The sequence below is a fragment of the Thermobia domestica genome, chromosome 1, assembly GCF_964235325.1.
Source record: "Thermobia domestica chromosome 1, izTheDome1.hap1.1, whole genome shotgun sequence".
NCBI classification, from domain to species: Eukaryota; Metazoa; Arthropoda; class Insecta; order Zygentoma; family Lepismatidae; genus Thermobia; species Thermobia domestica.
Window position 1 is genome coordinate 4,321,900 of NC_137454.1, and position 22,394 is coordinate 4,344,293.

General features: G+C 35.0%; 1 protein-coding gene across 2 annotated transcripts in view; it reads right to left on the minus strand.

Moving 5' to 3' along the window:
- Positions 1 to 245: 245 nt before the first annotated feature.
- The window catches only part of s-cup (spermiogenesis-related protein stanley-cup), a 199,725-nt gene continuing 177,576 nt past the window's right edge, over positions 246 to 22,394 (minus strand). For both annotated transcript variants that reach the window (XM_081754543.1, XM_081754538.1), the window contains one exon: positions 246 to 4,675. In XM_081754543.1, coding sequence (XP_081610669.1) covers positions 4,481 to 4,675 — 195 coding nt within the window. In that variant the 3' untranslated portion in view covers positions 246 to 4,480. The remainder of the gene's footprint in view (positions 4,676 to 22,394) is intronic.

The window sequence follows — 22,394 nt, forward strand, 5'->3', positions numbered from 1 at the left end:
GAATACTTTTTTTAAAAAAAAAAAAGATTCATAAAATGTTTCGTATGAAATATTGCTCTCTGTGGTGAAGAAACATAGACACTTCGCAAAACTGATGGAAAGAGACTTGAGACTTTTAAGATATGCGTGAAGAGTAAACAATAGCTGACTCTAACGAGGAAACAATGTGAAAGTATCAGAAATAGTAGGGAAGAAAGAATAGCGCAGGCTAAACAAGCATTCAATAGGAAAAGAGGATTGCTAACATTAAGAAATGTGTCTATGGACGTTCGTAAACGATTTATTAAGACCCTAGTATGGAGCGTGGCGTTTTACGGTTCAGAGACGTGGAGATTAAGAAAAGCTGAAAAATCCAAGCTGGAAGCTTTTGAAATGTGGTGTTGGCGCAGAATGCTGCGCATATCATAGACCAAAAGGTAAAGGAATGAAGACGTACTAAAGGAAGCTAATGAAGGACGATGGATCATGAAGATAATAGGAAAAAGAAGAAACAACATGTTTGGCCATCTTATTCCTCACTCCGATTGGATCACCATGTTATTAGAGGGAAAGGCAGAAGGAAAACCAGGAAGAGGGAGACCAAGGATAGAATGCCTAGATGCAACTACGAAGAAGAGACCTTATAAAATTATAAAACAGCTTTCTCAAGGGAGAGAAAAGTTGTAAAATTGTCCCCACCAACTTATGGTTGAGGTGAACAACAAGAAGAGGATAGAAAGAATAATTTTGGGTGTAATTAGAAAAGAAGAGGACAAACTGTTTGAGAAGAAACTGTGTCATGAGAAACGTGATAGAAGGTACGGTGGGTGGAAAAGGAGAGAGGAGCGAAAACATTTGGTGGACGGTATTAAAACAAAAATCGTACGTGAAGACGAGCAGGTTAACTGAAGACCGTGCAGCATGGAAGCTTCTCTGTTGCGGGAAGTGAAATGCCAATAATGGCAGAAAAGTTTTGATAGTAAGAATACATCTAAAGCGATGAACTGAGAGAAAGAATATAGTAAAGGAACTCAACTGCTTTAATGCTTTTCTAAACCAAGAAGAATTTTTAAAAGTAAGATTAATTAGATCAAAGTTTAGTCATAACTTTTCATGGCAATAATTTTAAAGGCAAAAATAACGTATTATTATTTGTACTGTGTACGTGTGTGCAGTGGCGAAATATATGTAGAGTAGTTGCTTTGTTGAGAAATGGCACGGTTTGTTATTCGATTTTACTTAAATGGACGTTACGAATATATTACGGAAACAGAAATGCGTCACGGAATTCATGAGAAAATAGCGGCTTGTAAACAAGCCCAAATTTTAAATTCTTGCGTAAATTGTGTTCACTTAAAATAGACGTCACAATTTACATACACAATTTTTCGTATTTGAACTCTAAATACGCTTCCTTTGAGTCATTATTTAAAGATTTGAAAACTTTATTGTAGGTCTTCTAGGCAAGATGACAATGAGACAAAATAGTTAATTACCTAGCCTTGTCGGTGTTTTGTTGGGGATCAATGTATCCCTATTTTTGCCAGCTACAAAGCTAAATGACATTTGTAAAATCCAGTATGACTTGAGAATCAGAATTTTACTGGGAAGGATGAAGTGAAAACTTTGACCCACACTTAAGAGTTGGTTTCGATACGCATACCTATAGTAGAAGTTACAAAACCATTATATTTATGAACCAATTGTTCACAGAACTATTAATTTTCGATTTAGGATTAATATAGACTTAACAGTTTATGGCTGCTAATTAACTAGCATTAAATTCGTGTACAGTCAGAGGCAAAAGCTTTTTCCGTTCGATGAAATCAGTTTCGTAAGTAACTTCAGAATTGAAGGAAAATTTGAGTACAGCTTCCAGTAAATTAAAAAGAATGTAATTTTCTGTACCTCCACCATTATTACGTAAATAAATTTTACCAAACGGAAAGAAGTTTTGTTGCTGAGTGTTCCAATACATGCAAAAATACAATGTTTAAAACCTTAATAAAGAATGGGATTTTGCGGCAATACTATTTCTTGTAAAAGAACATACAAAATCCAGTGTTCATGAGGGCATTGAGAAACTTCTTTATACATATTTTAGCACGTTGAGCATAGAACAACATGTTTTCCATACACCGTGAACAATAACGTATGTATTATACAGACGATTTTATAGAATTAAACTTACCTTGGATTAGAAAAGAATCCTGGAGGAATTACAGAAGTAGAAATGAAATTGATAACAATGCAATTAATAAATAGTGATTGACAGAAAATAAATTGTCAAAATCTTCCAGCAAAAAATGAATGTTTACAACTTTTTAACGTATTCTAAATTAACAAATTGATTTAAAAATCGTATTACTTATAATAATTACAAATAGTTTTATTTTTCTATGTAATAAAATGTATCGTCATATTAACAGATTTTTACGTATGCATGAAAGTTAGAGATTTATCTTGATATTCCTGCCAAAATAATATTGTCTGTACTTTCAAGTGGGAGATATGCATATTTGCCAATAAAAGTACTTACTTTGCTCTATACACCGTAAGAAAAGAGGATGTTTTAAATATATATATTTCCCTTTGGTGTATCAGTCGTTTTCTACCTGGGAAAAATAATTACAGATTTATTGGGTATTCTTGAATAACTGGTGGAAACTATGACAATGCTGGTGTTTTGGTGTTCTCGGACGATGGTGTCTGTCGTACTACGTGTAAAACACCCGTATTTAATTTATAATAACGCACGTAAGCAGGTGAAAGGAATAATTAGCTGTCAACTAAAAAAAGAAGTAAATGTTTTCATCTGCTAAGGAGCGTTACCATATTAAATACAAATGTTTTTTGTCGATCTCCTAAACATTAACTTATTCCGTAAGGTAACTTCAACTTCAATTTAGAAAGTAGAACTGATATTGTGATACTTTGATGACAAACCTAGCATAATACTCAATAATAAACAACTTTTTAGAATGTAAAGATAGTAGTTATTATGTGCGAAGGTATTTCCAAAACTTTCTCGCCTGACACTGAAATATTGTCCGACTGGTGATAAGCAGTTTATACCATATGGTCACATCAATGGAAGAAATAATGTACCAGTTTCGTCCTAGCTGCGTGAGTTTGTTGGAAGCGCAGTCTCACAAACTGCATGGCAATGCTCGAGTCTATACGCCTATTGTTGACAAGATGCTACAGTGAAAGAGTGTGGTTTCGAGGAGATTCAGCACTCACTCTCAGCAACAGGTGTGTGAGCTGGAGAATTGCTATCCAGTTTGTGAGCTCAACACACAGCCATTGATTCAAATGGCAGCCTCCAACAAACTGATGCAGTTAGAAAGCTGAAACTGACACATCATTTCTTCCATAGATGGCACCACATGCCACGAATGGCTTATTACCAGTGGCGCGCTATTTCAGTATCACTTTTGAAAATACCCTCGTAGAAGTAATAAATTGCTATGTGTGTGCACGTAGTTAAAGATAGCCAGTAATTGAGTGACATTCTGTTGAAATCTGTTAGACCACCAAATATTTGCCACTCCCTCCACAACAATAATATTAAAACATTGTATAACAGACAGTTCTGTATTACAGTAGGAACTAGATCAAGGTAAATCTCGAAACATTCTAATGCATCATCAGGAACCGAGAAGAAATTCCACAAATAGCATTTTATATGTACTTTTATTGTGAGTTGTGTACGGCTGCTCTGAAAGCTCACTTGTAAATTTCTTATAGAGGTGGACGTTCAAGTTAAATTTTCTTTGTACTCACAATCACCGTTTTTTTCATTTATATAATTATTTTTGGTATTTTCTTGTTATAACACGATACATGAATTATATTTCACAACATGCATACTTAGGGGCTATGCAACGACAAGACCAACGGAAACTGCAAACCAATAACCAATAAAGTAAAAATTTCATTTTTAGTCTATGTATATAAAAGAAAAACTGATTTTTCTTACACTTGATACTCTAAACTAAACCTAACATCACAGTAGGCTCTTCTGACTAGATACCTCACGTTAATGTTTTGTCCTTATCACAAATGGTGTTCAGTAATCTCAATCACAGTCCAATGTGATTCCTGAATTGTGCGCACCATGTTTCATGCAAAATTTAGTTCCCAAGTTATATATTCGCTTTAAATGACCTTATATGTTTCAGTATATCGTTCAAGGATAGATTACTTTGTTCTTTGACGCCTTTATAAAGGCACACAATATTTCCCAGATAAGCGATTCTTGTCTTTGAAATCACTGTACGCGCAAAACCGTTTATAATAGTTCTTAATTATGCAGACCTTTTGTTGAGCTTTGTCACAGAATACTAACATTTATCTTCTTCCTCTACCCTGCCAACAATCTTCCCACCATTTCCTGCTCTGCTCAGTCCAACAAGATGTGTGCGCACATGCGCTGCCCGCTTTATGTAGGCATGCGCTAACAGCTTTTGTCCGAGGCCAAGAAGTGACACAACACATCTCAAACATATCCTTGCGCCTCTAGTTTAAGAGCGGCCTCGTAGCTTGGTAGGCCGCTGTCGAAATTAAAGTTCGAACTTTTCTTACCAACAACGGTGTCGTAGGCCGGAGGTGGGGTCGGAGTATGAGGTATAACAAAAGCTTCGAACGATGCACAAGGGTCTGTTGGCAGGAAGACTCCGACGCTCTCGTGGCACTGCAAAGAGAAAGATGCAAATTAGTTCACGGGAATGTACAAAATAACATTTAACAGAACTATTCTGTAACAAAATTGGGATTAAGCTTTGAGAAATTCCAGGAGATATTAAGAAGAAAATAAGTAACTCAAAATGTTAATTCTGATTGGCTTATAAACCACTTGATTCTGTAGTATACGGTATAATATATATAGTAGTGTCATTCATACAGATTTCATACACAAAAAAGTATTTGATAGCAGTACGACAGAATTAAATGGATTTCATTATAAATTTTACCATCTATGACTTAATTTCTTTTAAGTAGAAAATGAGAATATGAAGTCACAATTGTATGCACTTTCAAGAGGATTGAAGGCAAGACATAATTTCGTACTTTTCTGTACAATACTTCGCAAGTCTTTTGAAACATGTATTGTAAACAAAGCTGCGGACAGAAGAACAGCTGTTAGATTACAAATGTCTTACCAATTAGAACACAGCAAGTAGTAAATCATGTTCATATTTGCAAAATGTACCTTTTGTTGCGTTTAGTTGCATCTACATAAACTACTATAATAAGATAGCAATATATATCCTACACGTGGTTTATACGTAGTATTTATAAACAAAACATGTGCTCTTCTACTACAATTATTACAACAAGCAAAACACAGGCATCCTCGTCATCATCTGGTCATGTGACAAAAGAAGAACGCTACCGCCATTGCTGTCCGGAAGAAGGTATAAAGCAACATGTAATGTCTCTACCGAGATCAGTTTCGGCTGGTCAAATCCGCTCTTTTTAGCTTGCTTTGAGCTCTGAGGCTTCCTGCCTGAAGCTTATCGGAGCTCTACCATGCTCTTAGTTTTCCTGTTGCTCTGAGAGAATCTTAACCACAACTACCTAGATTGTATGGAGCTTGTGGCTCTTCCACCCGCCTAGTTTGCCTGCGGGACACCAACCTCTCTTTGCTTGCTTGGAGCATTGACAATTACTGAACCACTTCCACTTAGCTTGCCTGGAGTTTGTGGGAATCCTGTCATTGGCTGCTTGGACCTAGGGAGACCTATTTTATCCAAATTACGTAGTGAACTTTGTAACCACACTTTTAATGACTTTGCGTTATGTCGTGTATAACAGAAATCTTATAATAAAAGATTATGGGAGTAAACCGAATACTACGTATTAATTTGCTATAATTACTACCTTAACAAAGTAAATTTACTATATATAGTATTGTTAAAGGCTTCAAATAATAGGTAGAAGTGGGTGGAATGAATGATTCAGACTCGTCAGCACTCAAAAATGTAAATTTGCTATCAAACAAGCACTTACCAGCTTCCGGGAAAAATGCAATTTCTTCACTTTCTATTCTCTTTCACCAGTATATACAATACTTACACACATTAAACCTTCTAGATTTCGTAAGTAAATACTTTATTCTAAAGCCAATATCCCTATTACAGAATTTCTAGAAATAAAGATAGCAGTATTTGTGAAACTACGCAGTAGGGATTAATAGGCTGCAATGCTAATTGTAACATATGTAAACAAATATACTATTTTGACCCACTACAATAACAACCACATTTATGGCTTTAATGTACATACAACTAATGTATATGCCGAATTACTATTTAAGTATATAAGCAAATCATCTACTCAATCCTTAGACATAGCTTTATTCTTTGTCTCCACAAAAGCCACAGAACCATTTTCAATATTTTGAACCCCCTATAATGCCCTCAAACCCGCCAATATTTATATATAAGAACACAGTACTTTGTACTTTCACCACCATATTAAAGCAATATTTGAAACCCAAACATCTAATATTTTCATAGATTAATTTGACCGTAGAGTTCAGTGCAAAGTTTGAAGCAGTTTCGGCTGGAACAACAAACTAATCTCTTAACTAGAACCTATATTTCAAGATTTTTAGATCCAACTCTCGCCAATAGAAGTAACAATCCTTGTACTGGACTCTTGGCTAGCGTCTACATAGTAGTTTGTGTTAAATTATAATAGTTATAAATATCGATTACAACAGTAGCATGAACCAATAAGATCGCGAAGCGTTGTTTCCAAACTTTGGATGAGAAATTTGCTTTCAGCAATCGAATATTACTAGATATTGACAAGGTCTTTGAAATGGTTTTTACGGAATAGTTCAGGAAATAACACGGAGTGTGTTCAGCTACTGGTGACAAATGAATGATACGAATCTGGAGTATGTCTGTGTCTTAGCGAGTTCCTAACCAGTAATGTATTGTGAAATTTCGCAAATTACCTTATTCTCCTGAGCCAGCACCATGTGATTTTCAACTATTGCAAAACTTAAAAACTGTCTTAATGGGTATAGATTTGATGATATTCTGGACTAGGGTGACCAACCGTCCCGTAAAAACGGGATTGTCCCGTTTTTTTTACTACAATTCCCGGTGTCCCGAAAAGTTTTTCCGGGACGCCAAAATGTCCAGTATTTACGTACATTGGGTACAAAAAACTTTCCAATCTAAAATTTCCTAATTTATATTATTATTTTCTAAGCTATGTGATTATATTGTAATATGTGTAATTGCTGAGCAACGTTATTACTACGTTTGCGATATTGGATGTGGTGGCTGCATTGTTTTCCCTCCTAGGCCTCTTCCTTCAAGACTTCCACTCCGCAGACGACAGTGCAAGGGGCTGAAAGTCTTACGAAAAACAAACTGTTTTTACTCTCTGTTTCGGTCGGTGGAAGACTGAGGCGCTGTCGTAAGTACAGTACAGTTTTTCCGTGATTTAATTAAGATGGAACATACTGTCATTTACGAAAAGGGAACAAAGAATAGAATAAAACTGAAAGTAAAAAGAAAACTCGTTGTAAGTGAAATAATGTTTAAAAGTAAGAAAAAGAAAATAAAGGGAGTTGGAATCCGATGTTGAGAGTAGTTCGTTATAAATTCTGCCGGTGACAGATTTTGTTGATTGACATATTGATGAATGTTTCATATATTTTCAGTCTTCTTATTCACCTCAACCATAGGTTGGTGGGCAACATGGATATTTTAAAACTTTTCTCCCGCTTGGAAGAGCTAATGTTTTCAAAATTTCATTTTTTGTTAGTTCCTGATAGTTACTTGTTATTTAATTAATTTCACAACCTTTTCAATAGGTTTTAAAACGAAAAAGAGTAAATTTGCCGTTTTTTGTGAGAGATACAGAGAGAGAGAGAGAGAGAGAGAGAGAGAGAGAGAAAAATAGAGAACGGAGTGACAAAATATATATTTAGGGGAGCAACCTATCCAAAAGTAAAAAGTTGTCCCGTTTTTTCCAGTTGATGATTTGGTCACCCTATTCTGGACATTCATAGCATCAAAACAAATATATTGTGCACAGTTTTGGGAAACGAGTTCTGTGAATATTTCCGTCAGTAACATAGTAGGCTAACAAAGCACGTCACTTCAGAAAAGGACTCCTTGGATAACAACAGAAGTAATTGAGTACAGGTAACCAAGTATTTCCTTTTGGAACTCATTTCGGAAAGTAACTTGTAAGTTTTTCTCATGTAACATATGAGTCACTATGTATACACAAAAGATAGTTTCTCCCAGAAATCATGTACGCACTCATCATAATGGGAAACAAGTTTCTATATCGTTACCTGAAAGTGCTGCTGCTAGAGTTGTGAGCTACTATAGTGAACTGGAATTTAGGTAACACTTTCCTATGGTGATACGTCGCTTTTCTTACATAAATTCAACCTGTGCACATGTGGTAGGCCGAATTGTTATTTATTTAACATACCAGTAGATAAGAAATGATAAGTAAGTAACACAAGCTATCTCTTCTTAAATCCTTCTTTAGTTAATTAGGCTCGAACTTTGGACCTCGAGTCATCTTTCTCAGTATATGTGAGCACAGGAATTTAAAGAATGAGCAATCAATTTTTGGTTTATTTGTTGATATTTAACAAACATCAATATGTTGGTTATATTTACACCGAGGCAACATGATGCATGGAATTATAGTTTAAAGTGGAATCAATGTGTTTTAATATTTTTAAATCAAGTCCTTTGGAAGTTCTGGTGTCAATGCTTTACCAGGTGAAAACTGTATTACGGTAAATACTGGAATACCCTGTACGTATGGCGACAACTATTTTTTTTTTGTTTTTATGTTTTAGGTCCTTGTATAACACCGAGGCTACACCGAGGCTATGTAAGACAGCGCATACTACATATTAACTTGGGCTCCAAACCACGATAGAGGCTTGAATCTGATTCCAGCTGCACTATTGGTTGATTTTTTAAATTTAGGTTGCAAAATCAAGACACAATGTATTGTGAACATTCAGACGAAAAAAAACTTATGTGAATAAAGAAGTTGATTTTGACGATTCGATTGTATTTTGGGCAAGGAAATCTTTTCAGATCTTTAAGGGATAGGGATTTTTGAAAGGGACACTCTTAGCTACACAAACCACAAACAAACGGGTGAATGGAAAGTGTATACAATCATTAACTTCAAAATAATTAGTGGGAAGTAAATATCACACGAGTAAGCTTGCTTTATCTAAAATAAGTGAGACAAACATTGAAAATACTGTAAGATTGACATCCTTTTACTTCTAGTTGGGAAAGAGACCTCTGGGTAGCTTAAAAGATCAAATAAGACAAATAAGTCAAATAATGGAAAGTGATTTCTGGCTTGTGCCTCACTTCTATTGCGAAGAGTGTCTGGTTTCATTTAAGACTATGTGAGTTTGTAGGATTTTTGTATTTAGTTGTGGGTATCTTATTTCCTTCAACATTTTCATTCACGGACGCCGGTCCTGGAAAGGGGGGGGGGGTCGAAGGTCCCTGGCTCCTTAAACTTTACTTGGGTCCTCAAGAATCTGGCTGTCGTTGCTTGGATCTTTCCTTCAATACATTATAGTGAAACACATATACCTGAAGAAACCCCCAAAGTTTACAGAAGTCGGTAGCCCTTTTAATTTTTCCATATGCCAACCATTTCCATTAATACTTCCTTCGTCATTCTTCTTTTTCTTGAGACTACGGATTAAATTATTGGACGGAAAAAATAATAATTTAATTTGATTTGTTCGTTTTTGCTTACCATTTGATTTCTGCAGCGATGAACTTTCATCTTCTGAAATTGTAGCGTTAATTTTTTAATATTAGTTTTACCAAGGCAAGTATATATTGAGTGTTTAAGAAGCATAATTTGCCTGTTTGCTTTAGTGGAAGTGGATCACGTGTGGTGGTGATATTAGCCTTTGACCAAATTCAGCGATACATTAAAGCTATGCATATCAAGTATTCTCTATACTTCATCGTGCGGTACTACTTTAATAATGCTCACTCTTGTGAAACGCTTGTGTTTTCCGTCGGAGGCTGGACAGGGACTGGCGAGGCATTAACATGCATGAAGCGGGAAATGGCTTCGTCGCCCGAGTGACATAAGCCGTAACTCATTAACAGTCCGTTCCCTCGTTAGACTAATGAACGGCAAACGAGTAACACGAGATTCCTTTGGGAGTCTCTCAAGGAAAGAGAAGTGACGGGAGGGGAAACATCTCAATACTAATTACTGCCGTATTGCACAAGAGATTTCGGAGAAATTACGCAACAAAAATTAGAAGAAGAAGAAGAAGAAGAATCTTATTCATTACGTCTTAAGTTTCTTCTGTGAAAAGATATTTCCTCTTAAAGTTAGCGTGACATATGATACTCTCATTCATTACAAAGGAATAAATCAAGGACTTCCTATGTGTAATGTGATCCTAAGTTTCCAAGGAATTGTTTTAGAACTTCTTTTCTCTAATTTAAAAAGAATTTTTGTGTTGCTTTGTAGCAGAAAGTTTACCTCAGGCAATACAGAAAATATCAACAGTTTGTCCATTTTTTAAAAATAAAAGCCATAAATTTTCTTTCTTAAATAAAGACAAAAACAGGAGATAATCTTCAAATATATATCTTCGCCTATCAGATTATTAACACACCCCTTATTAGTAACATTTTAAAACATTTCTACTGCTTATACATACACTAATATAAATTTTGCACTTATGCATCTCAGTATGTATAAGCTTATAATATTGAGATTTTTGGATCAAATCATCCAATATATTTCAACAAAATTTTCTTATAGGCCTTATTTCTGGAGAACTACAGATAGTGTAGCCAAACCTAAACTATCATTTAACTCAGTATGATGTGCTTTCCTGTAAACAAAATACATAAACTCGATTTACGGGCCGTTCAAAAATTTTGTGGCCCCTGACCCAAAAAACTAATTATTGGCCAAGATCGTAATCTTTTGATCATTCCTAAAATTCTTGTTGTTATAGAAACACACACAATTACTTCATGTTTCTTCCTGTTACTTCTATTTAAAATTGTACTTTTTATTCATAACATTTTTTCTATTTAATTTAATTTCATTCTATGTTTTCGTAGTGTTTAACTAATTCTTTATCGTTAGTAATATATTCGTTTTTACAGGAAGAATGTATGACTTAAAGTCCTTTTCTTTTGTAATTATTTATATCCTTTGTGTAATAATGTACTTTTAAAAATATATATGCACATGGTTAAGTGCTCGGAGAAGGTTGCAGAGCGTGAAGAAGTTATGAATACACAAATAAATAAAAGATTTTTCATTTGTGCATTTGCTTCGTATAGTTCCAGTTTCGATTCTCCGTGAAGACACCAAATTCTCAATATTTGTGTAGAAATTGTAGTTTATTTGCATTTAGAGACCTAGAATTATAGCCAATCTACTGATAACACATCACCGAAACAAAATAATAAAAAATGGCCATTTTGAGAGGTTTAAGTGAATCGAAAGAATTTAGAATGATGCTGGTAAGTGTAAACCCTTTTGTTCTGTTAAGAAATGGGGAAATGATTTCCTCAAAGAATATCTTGGCATTCATCTCATATTTACTGTTAAAGAAAACCAATGAAGAGGTTCATTTTTAGAGACGTGTTTCTAGGCATATAAATCAAGCATTAATTATTGTGAGTGAGTTACATAATGAAAGAATGAACCTGGTAGGAGTTCAGAAAGCTAGATAAAAAGGAAAGGAAAAGGCACAGACCTGTTCTTTTATGGAAATGAAATCAAAATCACCAACTAAGAACAGGGCTATTTTAGAAACTAATAATATCAGCAATTAAACGTGTTCAGTTTGTTAATAATTAGAGACCGGATGTTTAGGCACTAAAACCCTGGAAAATAGGCAGGCAAATAGGCACTGAAAATTTGAAAAAGGCAGGAAAATGGGCACTAAAATGTAACTCGCAATAATGAAGATAAATTCTCAATAAGATGAAAAAATAAATTCAAGTCAGATAATGTTCAAAGAATATATATGTTTGTTAATATCTTCTTTTACTCTGTATATATATATATATAAACATAACTTGATATGTATTCCATGTTTATTTGGTAAATACGTTTTCTAGAGTACTTTATCACTACAAATAACAGTGCAAATTTTATACACTTTACCAGTACACAACAGTCCAAAGTTTTACTACATCTTATTACTACAAACAGCATTAACATTTCTCGGAAGAAGCAGAATCCTTCCTTGAAATACTAAATTATATATTTTTCCAAAAAAATATTTTGTATAGAATAGGCAACATTAGGCACTAAAGCAATTATTTAGGCAGGAAGAGGCGAAATAGGCAAAATAAGCAAAATAAAATTCGCTTAAATTGAAACTATAAGCCCCCATATAAACTTTAAAACGTTATTTTTGATTATATCTTTAATATTAAAAAAAGGCATTTTGCCTAACATCCGGTCTCCATTAATAATAGACTTATTTTTATTACTCTTAAGGGTCGGAGATGCGATATTATTGTTCTAAATGTACATACTGTAACAAAAGATAAGGACGACGATGTAAAGGGTAGCTTTCACGAAGAAGTAGAACGTATATTTTAACAACTGTAGCGATGCTACATGGAAATTCTATGTGGATTTCAATGCGAAGATAGGACGACAAAATATTTTCAAACCGATTATAAGAGACGAAAGTTTGCATAAGAAAAGTATTGACACCAGCTTTAGACTCGTGAACTTTTCAAGATCGAAAACCCTTATCGTGGAAAGTAAAAAATTAATGCTTGGCGACATGCATAAATGTTGTAAAATTCTTCTGAAAGCACGTTTATTAGAGACAAATGATCTACACTAGATCAGACTTTCTCCCACAACCGCTTATTATATAAAAATATACTATGATACATTATAGTACAATTCTAAAGGTGGTCCAAAGAACAATAGGGTCTCTTAATTTGATGGTACGTGATTAGAGTTGTTCGAGGGTCCAATCGCAGCCGAAGCACAGGTTTGAAATAATTTCAAAGCCCAGTTTCAGGTTCAGTCAAGAGGTCGGTGCATGGTTTATCTCAGGGCTCAGACGCAGCCAACAGAGTAGTAGGAAATGATAGGACCTAATCGCAGAGGGGGTAAGACGTTCTCAAAGTCCAGATAAGGGTAGAAGTGATCACTCTGGCGAGACTGATACCGTCAGGGCTCCTGTGGCGTATTTTATATCATATCTTCGTGAATCCTCGTTGACCCTCGTTGGTATTGATGTTGTACTCCTCTTTGGGTCACATATTGAATGATGATATCCGTTGTCTGCTGAATGTTGCTTTTCTGGTTGAATGTCGTTGTCATATGTAGAGAATATTAGAACATACTTGAATCTCACCAGATGAAAAACACATAATCAAGTTGATCACGTTTTAGTAGATACTAGAAGACAATCTAGCATAATTAACGCTCGGTCGTTTAGAGAACACTAATCACTACATCGTAGTAGCGACAATAAAAAAAAGAGACTATCGTTAAAAAAGAAGTCTTCAGCTTCTGGAAATGGAGAGGATTAATTTCGTGCAATTTACATTTTGAATCACTAACGATAAGAGAGAAAGTAACAGTGGCAGAGGAAGGAGGGGAATCAGCCAGAGAGCTTATTTTTAAGTTCCGTCACCTGGTGGAACTTAAGGAGACTCATTGGAGAATCACCTCATAATTTAAATTCACAATTTCCAAGCTGCGATGCAAAGACGCTAAGCACTACCCTACGTTCGCCCGGAGAAATGTAAAGTTAGCGAGAGCTTCCCTTATATGTATGTGTGTTATATTGATGCCGTCCCAAGAAAACCTAGCTCCAGAGGCGTCCGCAGAATTTTTCCCAATAGGTGGAAAAGTTTGTAGTCTTTTCTCTTTTTTTAAATTAAAAAGTAATTTTCGGTCTTTTGGGACACAAGGCTCAGCTCGGAATAGAGAAGAAGACGTGGAACGGAGTCGCCATGGATCTAATTTGTATAACACGTACAACTCTGGCAGTAAACTGACTCTATGACCTATTGAACCCGGAGGTTCAATGTTACATTCACAAAAGCTCCTGATTGACTTCTGTCCTTAGCCGACTGGATCCAGTTTCTACTTTGTATTCCCATTTCTGCAAGATCCATATTAATATGGTCCTCCTATTTGTGTCTAGGTCTTCCTAATGGCCGTTTTCAAATTGGATTTCCAAATAAAACTTAAAAACTTGAAACAACCTTAGCATTAACAACATAATTTCAGCAAAAAGGAAAGCTTTTGTATTTGGTCCACTTCTATTATCATATAATATACATGTTTACAACATTGAACCCAAGAAAAAATACCACTGGAAAATTAAGTTTAAAAAAATATTACTTGTGCCCACATATTAATTCAAATTGTTAATTTACTTGAATTCGATTGAGAGACCAAAGCCTGTGGTGGACTAAACTCAGCTGTTAACTTGTATCAATTCTTAATAAACATTTCTGTACGATAATACGTCTTTAATATAAAAAATACATATATTCTAGTCGTTAGGGCAGCACCAGGCACTTTTATTATTGTTTTTCATTTCTCTTTCTGTTTATACATCAAAGATATTGACATGTTGTTGTCACCAACTGCTATCATGTCAATAATACTGTCACTGGTATTAATAGAAGTAGAATATAAAGTAAATGACAGCGAGAGACAAACCGAATGATACAGCTGTTTCAACAGACAAACTCTGGAAAACAAGGTATCTACTGATAACACAAACTGTATAGAGAGAAATCAAAACAAATGGCGACAGATAGTTTACAAAGAATATGAATAATAGTAACATATAAACAGCAAAAAAAATTGAAGATATATCTCATTGGCAAAAGCTAAATCGACCATTGCATGTAGAATATGATACATGAAAGAATATGTGCAAACAATGGACAAAACAAAACTATTATTATTTCGGCAAACTTTTATTTCAGAACACTAATTTCAATGAGTTTCTCAATTCAAAGTATCGTGTCCTTGAGATCTCCATTTTGCACTGGCCAGTCAATTAAAAATTTGAGGTTTAACTGAGCCTGGTACATATTTTGTCAGGGCTCGACTAATACCCAAACGAGCACGAAACATGATCGTATTTTAAATTTTTTACTTGACATATTTATACTTTTATCTAGTATTTTGTCAATAGACGTCATAGAAGTCCGAATGTTATACAGGGTGTCTGAAAAGTCCTCTGACGTAGAATAACTCTGTTATTATCAGAGTTACAACAAAATGTAAGAGGGAAAACCGTCTCCAAACATGATTTTTTTAAGTCTAAAGTGAAGGACGAGTTGTTTGGGCTGTACACTCTATATACGCTCATTGTTAAATGAAAATGCAACGTTGCCATTTACCTGGACCCACAACATAAGTGAATAAAGTTACTGTCTTTTATGCTAACGTGTCGATGGCCAGCCCCCATTTCAAACATTAACTTCATTCACTTATGTTGTGGATCTAGATAAATGGCAACGCTGCATTTTCATTTAACATTGGGCGCATAAAGAGTGTACAGACAAAAGGACTCGTCCAATTTAATAAAAAAATCCTTCACTTTAGATTGAAAACATCATATTTGAAGACAGTTTCTCCTCCCACAGTTTGTTGTAATTCTGACAATAACAGTTACCCCTATGTCAGGGGACTTTTGAGACACCCTATATATCAGAGAATTATTAATTGAGATAAATATTTGTATAATGAAGCCAGAATTACTCTTCGGAAAAACATACTTTTTTCTGGAACTTTGAATAAAGAGTTGAGAAAAAGACGCATAAAATGCTTCGTGCGGAGTATTGTATGGGTCAGAAACATGGACATTACTTAAAAATGATGAAAAGTGACCGGAAGCTTTCGAAATGTGGGTATGGAGAAGAATGGAGAGAATTCATTGGGTCGGGCGGGAAACGAATCAGAGGGTCTTAGAAATGGTGGTCGAAAAAGAACAATTTTAGATATTATTGAGAAGAGGAAGAGAAACTTGTTGGGACATATGCTAAGAAGGAACTGTATCATGAGAGATGTACTAGAGGGTATGGTGGCAGGGAAGAGAGGGAGGGATTAAAAGAGACTACATTTAATGGACGATATCAAAACAGGAAATCATACGTGAAGACGAAGTTAACGGAAGACCGTGGAGGATAGAAGACACTCAGTTGCGGCAAGTGACCTGCCAAAAATGGCAGAATACCTATGATGATGATGATGATGATAATATACATAGTATTCCAACACCTAATGCTGATTATAATCTGAATCGTTAAATCGTTAATGTTAGAGCCTTTGGTACTGGAGGTCTGTATTTGATTCCAGGTGTTTAAAACCTCACCTTAAGTTTTAAGTCAAATTTCATATAGCCTTGCTGTTTAAAAGGATATTAATATGAAACAATTTTAGCCAAATTCTCAGTACATTATTTCTCGACAACTACATAACTTTTCATTTACTATTTCGAACCATAGAAGAAAAGGATAGGGCGCTCTACGTCTTTTGTATTGGTTTAATGGTCTTGACCACTTTGTAGATGAATGAGCTAGAAACAACCTTCTGGCGTAACATATAGGCTACACAAAGCAAGGAAATATATACATTACATGCTAATGACTTAGCCGCCCTGAAATACTGCTTCCTGTGACATTAGCAAAGTTAAGCAGTCCAGAGTCAGAAGAAAAGTGAGTAGCAATTCGTGCTCATCAGATATTGTTTACATCGCAGCATTCTCCTGGTATTGTGAGGATGAATGGGGAGTTACTTGAAAGAAATAAGTCGTGAACTTTGGTGTAGAAAGTCAGCATTAGCGAAGATGGAGTGGAAGTGCTGACCACAGATCATCCCAAGAACATGAGTGTCACAAGGCATCTGGTATACAGACTCTGGCCCCATGAAGGCTGTTTAGTTTTACAATAATATATTATGCAAGTTGGAATTTAAGAAAAGAAAACATTTGTTATATTGACAAATGATTTGTTTTAAAAAAACAGTGAAGGGAAACTTCCCTCAGATGGTTTTTTGTTTTAGAAAAAAGTTGACTTTTTCACAGCGAAAACAAAACATGTTTTTGATATCGCGAAAATAATTTTTAAAAAATGACTAATATTACTGTGGAATACATAGATCCTTGGTCGTTGAGATGCTTAGCTACACATCTGACACTGTTTAATCCGTGGAGCCGCGGTGGCTCAGTGGTAGAGCGTTCACCTCTGGTGCTTGGGGTCCCGGGTTCGACCCCAGCCCCCGCCAAGCAAACTTTGTGGTGAACAAACACCATGTGCGTGGGATTCCTCGGGGTTCTCCCGTTTCCTCCGACTTTCTTCATTCCACCACCTCACCGGCATATCCGTGGGACGTAAAATTCAAAGATTTCATTTCATTTTTTCATTTTCTGTTTAATCCGAAGTTTAGTCTCCATCGAAATGAGGGTGAGAAAGGGGGAAAGATAATTTCATCTACTAGATAAAAGTGAAAGTGGTCGAATTAGGGTAAAGTAGCAGAACAGTTTGAACATAATTTTATAACACAGCTATAACAATCTAAAGTTGGATTTATATCATGTCACTTAGATTATCCAAAATGTGTGGAGGTATTAAAATGTTTATGCGAAAAATTGATTATCTTACTGGCTTTTATCAGTAAACGTTCATTGAAATTCTGCCTGTACGAAAAATGGACATTTCAGCTAGTTTTATTATAAAAGTTCACTTCCTTTTATAACCAAATTTTGGCTGTGGTACTGCCTAACATTTTTACGGAAAGATCCACTTAAAAATTAATTTGCATAAACTATTGTTCAGTTTTTAATGTTGAAAAAGAAAACATTTTCAAGTACGACCATTTATCTACATGAATCTTGTGTAAAGTGAAATGAAAGTTGTTATATGTTATACCAAGGAAAGTTGATATATCTACATGAAGTAGTTATAACAGCGACTACTGTAACATTAGAAACAGTTCTATTGTAAAACGTCGCGACGCAAGTTTGCTAGACGACCTAGCTTTGTCGGAAATATTTCTTGAAATCATTTAACGCTGCATACTGTTTGTTCCTGTGCACTCGATATCCAGAATGTTAACCAAATCTGTACAATTTAAAGGCGACTTTTAATTCTGGGAAGAAGGAAAATTTGCATGGTGCTTAGTCAAGTTTTAGAATTTATATTTCCAGAAACTCGCAATCACTTCTTCCCTATTTCACTTTTGTTGCACGATATTCTGTCACGATTGGTGGCACATCTTTTGGAGAAATATTCTAATTCCAAAGATTTCTGTTATGATCTTCTTCAGAGTTCGTTTTTGTTTAATTAGTGTGCCATCATTCGCAAACTCAATCTTTGAACTGACCTTATAGAAGTTCTTATTCTGTCCATATTTGCACCCTTTCTTTGCATTTTAGGGTACTACTTCTCGTGTTATTGTGGGCATCTTCCCGCTGTTCCTTAAATCGCTTCTGACACTCAAAAGTTTCGATTCCTTTCTATAATTTTAATGTATGTTTGTTATAAGACATAGTGAGTTCACTCGCTCATTCTCCAATTTTCACTCAGCATCTGATGCTATCAGATGCTAATGCTAATAATTTACATTCACTCTGTTTTACCAAGAGCGAAACATATATACATGCTTACAGCACACATGGTATGACCTATGTAGTCTTGTTCAAAAAATATCTACTCACCTTGGTTTAGGAGGTCATATTACGGTAACCGCACAAATAATTTTAATAGTTTGACTCAGTGGTGGTATTCAGCCGGTTCGCACCGGTTCGTTAGAACCGGCTGTTAAAATATTTCGAGTTCCCAGAACCGTTTGTTATATCTAGACAAAAACAAACACCCACATAACCTAGTGAAGAGTGACAGAAAGAAATCAAGCAAATTTGTGAAAACACCTCTGTACTTTTCCCGTTCGCTTGCATTGTTGTTGAATCAATGGGCAAGGCAGAAAATTCAGTATGAATTCCCTGGTTTTGCCCAGAAGATTGGAATCGGTGATTGTAATGAACGAAATACATATCTAATGTCCATTACAAGTGCTATCTATCTGTTTTTCAATGACTAATATCTTCATTCCCGAGATATGAGCCTTCGAAGTAATGTGTACGAGATAGAGTGGTCTTTTAATCGATATCTCGAACGATTGCTTGAAATGAATCTTCTCAGAATATGCTCCTTTCCTGATGTGACACCCTATGTATGTAAGTGTGTGTGTGTATGTATATAACCGATTGTTGAAAAATTAGAATAGCACCCCTGGTCTGGCTCTAAAAAATATTTTAATTTTTCGAAGAAAATTCTCATTTGGTTTAACACAAACTTAGGTAAGGGCTTTCCACAAAGTGGTAGCGACCACTATTGTTTGAACAAGACCGTACTAATGGTCAGCGTGGTAGGAATCGGCAATTTTAGAAATACGTACGTCGGTCTAACGCAGTCAAAGTGAATGTTGGGCACCTAATGACACCTAATTGTAAATCAACATGAACTTTATCTTAAATTGCAAATCTTGACGTCATTAGCCCTTTCCTTGGTTCCTCACGGGTCCTGTAACACGTTTTGCGTGTATCCGGGAGTTATTGGACGCAATTCGTCAACGTTGTATCTGTTTTCTTTTTCAACTGAACTTACATTCAATATTTCGTGAAACAATAAATAAATAAATGAAATGTATACACAGACATATTTTTTATAACTGTAGTTTTTACTTTTTTAGAGTTACATTATATTACTATTGTAATATCGATCGCAAATAAGTTTAACACAACACGTTTTCACTTGATAGGCAAAACATTTAGGGCTTTAATCCGACGCCTGACCTATCCAGCTTGAAACATTTGTTCTTATTCCCTCCAGAAACTTCACACAGTAGATCTGAGTTGAAACATCTTGAATATACGCGAACATCGTGAATATAGGCAACCAACAATTCTTTACACTATAACCAGGTTGCATAACATTCAGTTTTAAATAGAGATGCAAGGGCTCGGAAAAAAACCGGCTTTTTTGGAAAAAAACTCGGTTTTTTCTGCTTTGCTTTTTTGCTTGGGAAATTTTGGGCTTTTTTCAAAATACTGCTTTAAATTGATAAAACAGACTTTGTATCGCTTCTCTATAACACAAAAAATCATTTAATTAGTGGTTGATGCTGATAATAATATAAAACATCGAAAATAAACTATGAATTTCGAAAAAATATTTCAAACAATTTTTCTTCAACATATTTACATTATGAATTCCACAGGATTAACCAATGTATATAATAAGAATTTTTTAACCTCCTATATACAAAAGTAAGCAGAGTTGGAAAGAACCGTGGTTGTTTTTGAAAATGCTGAAAACCCGTTTTTTGGGGGATGTTTTGAACCAGGCTTTTTTGGTTTAAACCAGGCTTTTTTGACTTAGATTTTTTGCTTTATGTATTTATATTACATATTCACAAAAATAAGTTTGTTTCGCCTTGATGTTATTATGCAACAGCGGGGTTATGCCGGAAGAACTCCCATAAGCTTAAAGAAGTGCGGTCAGTAAATTTCTTAAGTTGAGAATCTCCCGCCCTAGCCATTGGGAAAATCCCGTCATTACTTGAAATGTAAGACAATAACGGGAAAATCCTGTTATTGCTTTGCATGTAAAATTTAAAGGTCAACGTACCATAATCAGTACGCTAAAACTGAGGTATTAAATTACAAATTTAGTACCGGTACGTAGATATCATTGAAAGTCCAATCCAAGCTGATGTTGGAAGCTACGTAGGCAATCGATAAATTTTGCCAATTTCTATCAATGTATTTAAGCAATATTGGCTTCTTTATAAAACAACACGCATTTAGGCATGCAGAAATATACAATTTGGTTTGTTTCGTATATTTAGGCTTAACATCCTTACGAAATACCGATGTTATCAAGGAGAAGACTTTCGCTTAAACTGACATCCGAACCGCTACTTGGGTTACGCATAAAAGAAGGGTTGTGGTTCGACCGAGAATTGAACATGGGACACCTTGATTAAAAGGCGAAAGGGAAATAAAACTATTGCAGGTGGTTTGATATCTGGAAACGTCACCATGAAGTTCACACGATTCGCATTTTTCATTCTTTTTATTTTTGTGGTTTAAACCAGTTATTAAAAAAAAAAAAAAAAGTTGGTGTTAACCAGCCAACCCTAAAAGTAAACACTTCTTTTTAAAGAATACACAAATAACTAGCAAAATAGTATGTAGTATTTTTACTTCAAAATATTCCATACCCTCTTTTTGAAACAAAATAAAATAAAATAAAACATAAGAGAAATACTTAGATTTATATGATACACTTAAAGGCTGAACATCTAGAGCTTTTGGTTTTGTATATTCTTGAAATTCTACAGTTAAGTTTTATAGAACCACCATCACAGTTTACCCAATCCTCAAGTTTTCTGAATTTTTAACAAGAGGGATTCAACATATCATTACGGAACTCCCCCCCCAAAAAAGACTACGGAATATATTTAAGTTAAGCTAAATACAACTGCACAACAAACATGACTGAGTGATTAGCTTTTGAGCTTCTATCGGGAAGTCCGGGATTCAACCAGCATTCGACCATTCTGACAAAGCTTTTCTTCATTCCATCTGTGAATGTAGAAATAGTGCGTGTACTGTGAGTTGGGCGACTTCCTTCTTTATTGTTTTTAAATCGTTATTATTACTAATTACCAGCAGTGACGGTTTTGCGAAGGTTAGGGGGGCGGTCTTTCGGACTGAAGCCCGTTCTCCAAAGTTACGGAATGTCTGCAACAAACGAAATGCCTTTACTCATAAACTTTAAGCTCCCGTCAAATAAAAATTACGAATGTTTAAAAAAACTAAACATTAGTAAGAAACCCTTCCCAAAATACTTTTCTAAATCCGCCACTGATTCTCAGTATAAAATGATTTTTAAAGTTGTATCCGGAAGATTATTGCTAAACATATAAACGAAGCGAAATATTAGTTATGCGTGTACTCATAAACTTCAAGCACTTCCCAAATAAAATTAGGACTTTTTAGGAAACGAAACAATCAGAAAAACCCCTCCTAAAGTACTTTTCTAAATCCGCTACTGATTATTTGTATAAATTGGTATTCAAGGTTGTGTCCGGAAAATTAATGCTAAATCACTTCACAGCAACAGTATAACAGAAATGTGGAAGTACGGTTTGACGGATATATTGAAAAACGTACGCTTTGACGGATAAATAGAAAAACGGGCAAGTTTAACTTTTGCGCTAGAAGCTAGAGTACTAAAAGCTCTTAGAAATGAAACACGGATGACAAACTAGAGAAGAAAAAAGATGTCGATAACTCAAAAGTTAAAATAAAGTTAAATAGCCTCTAAAAT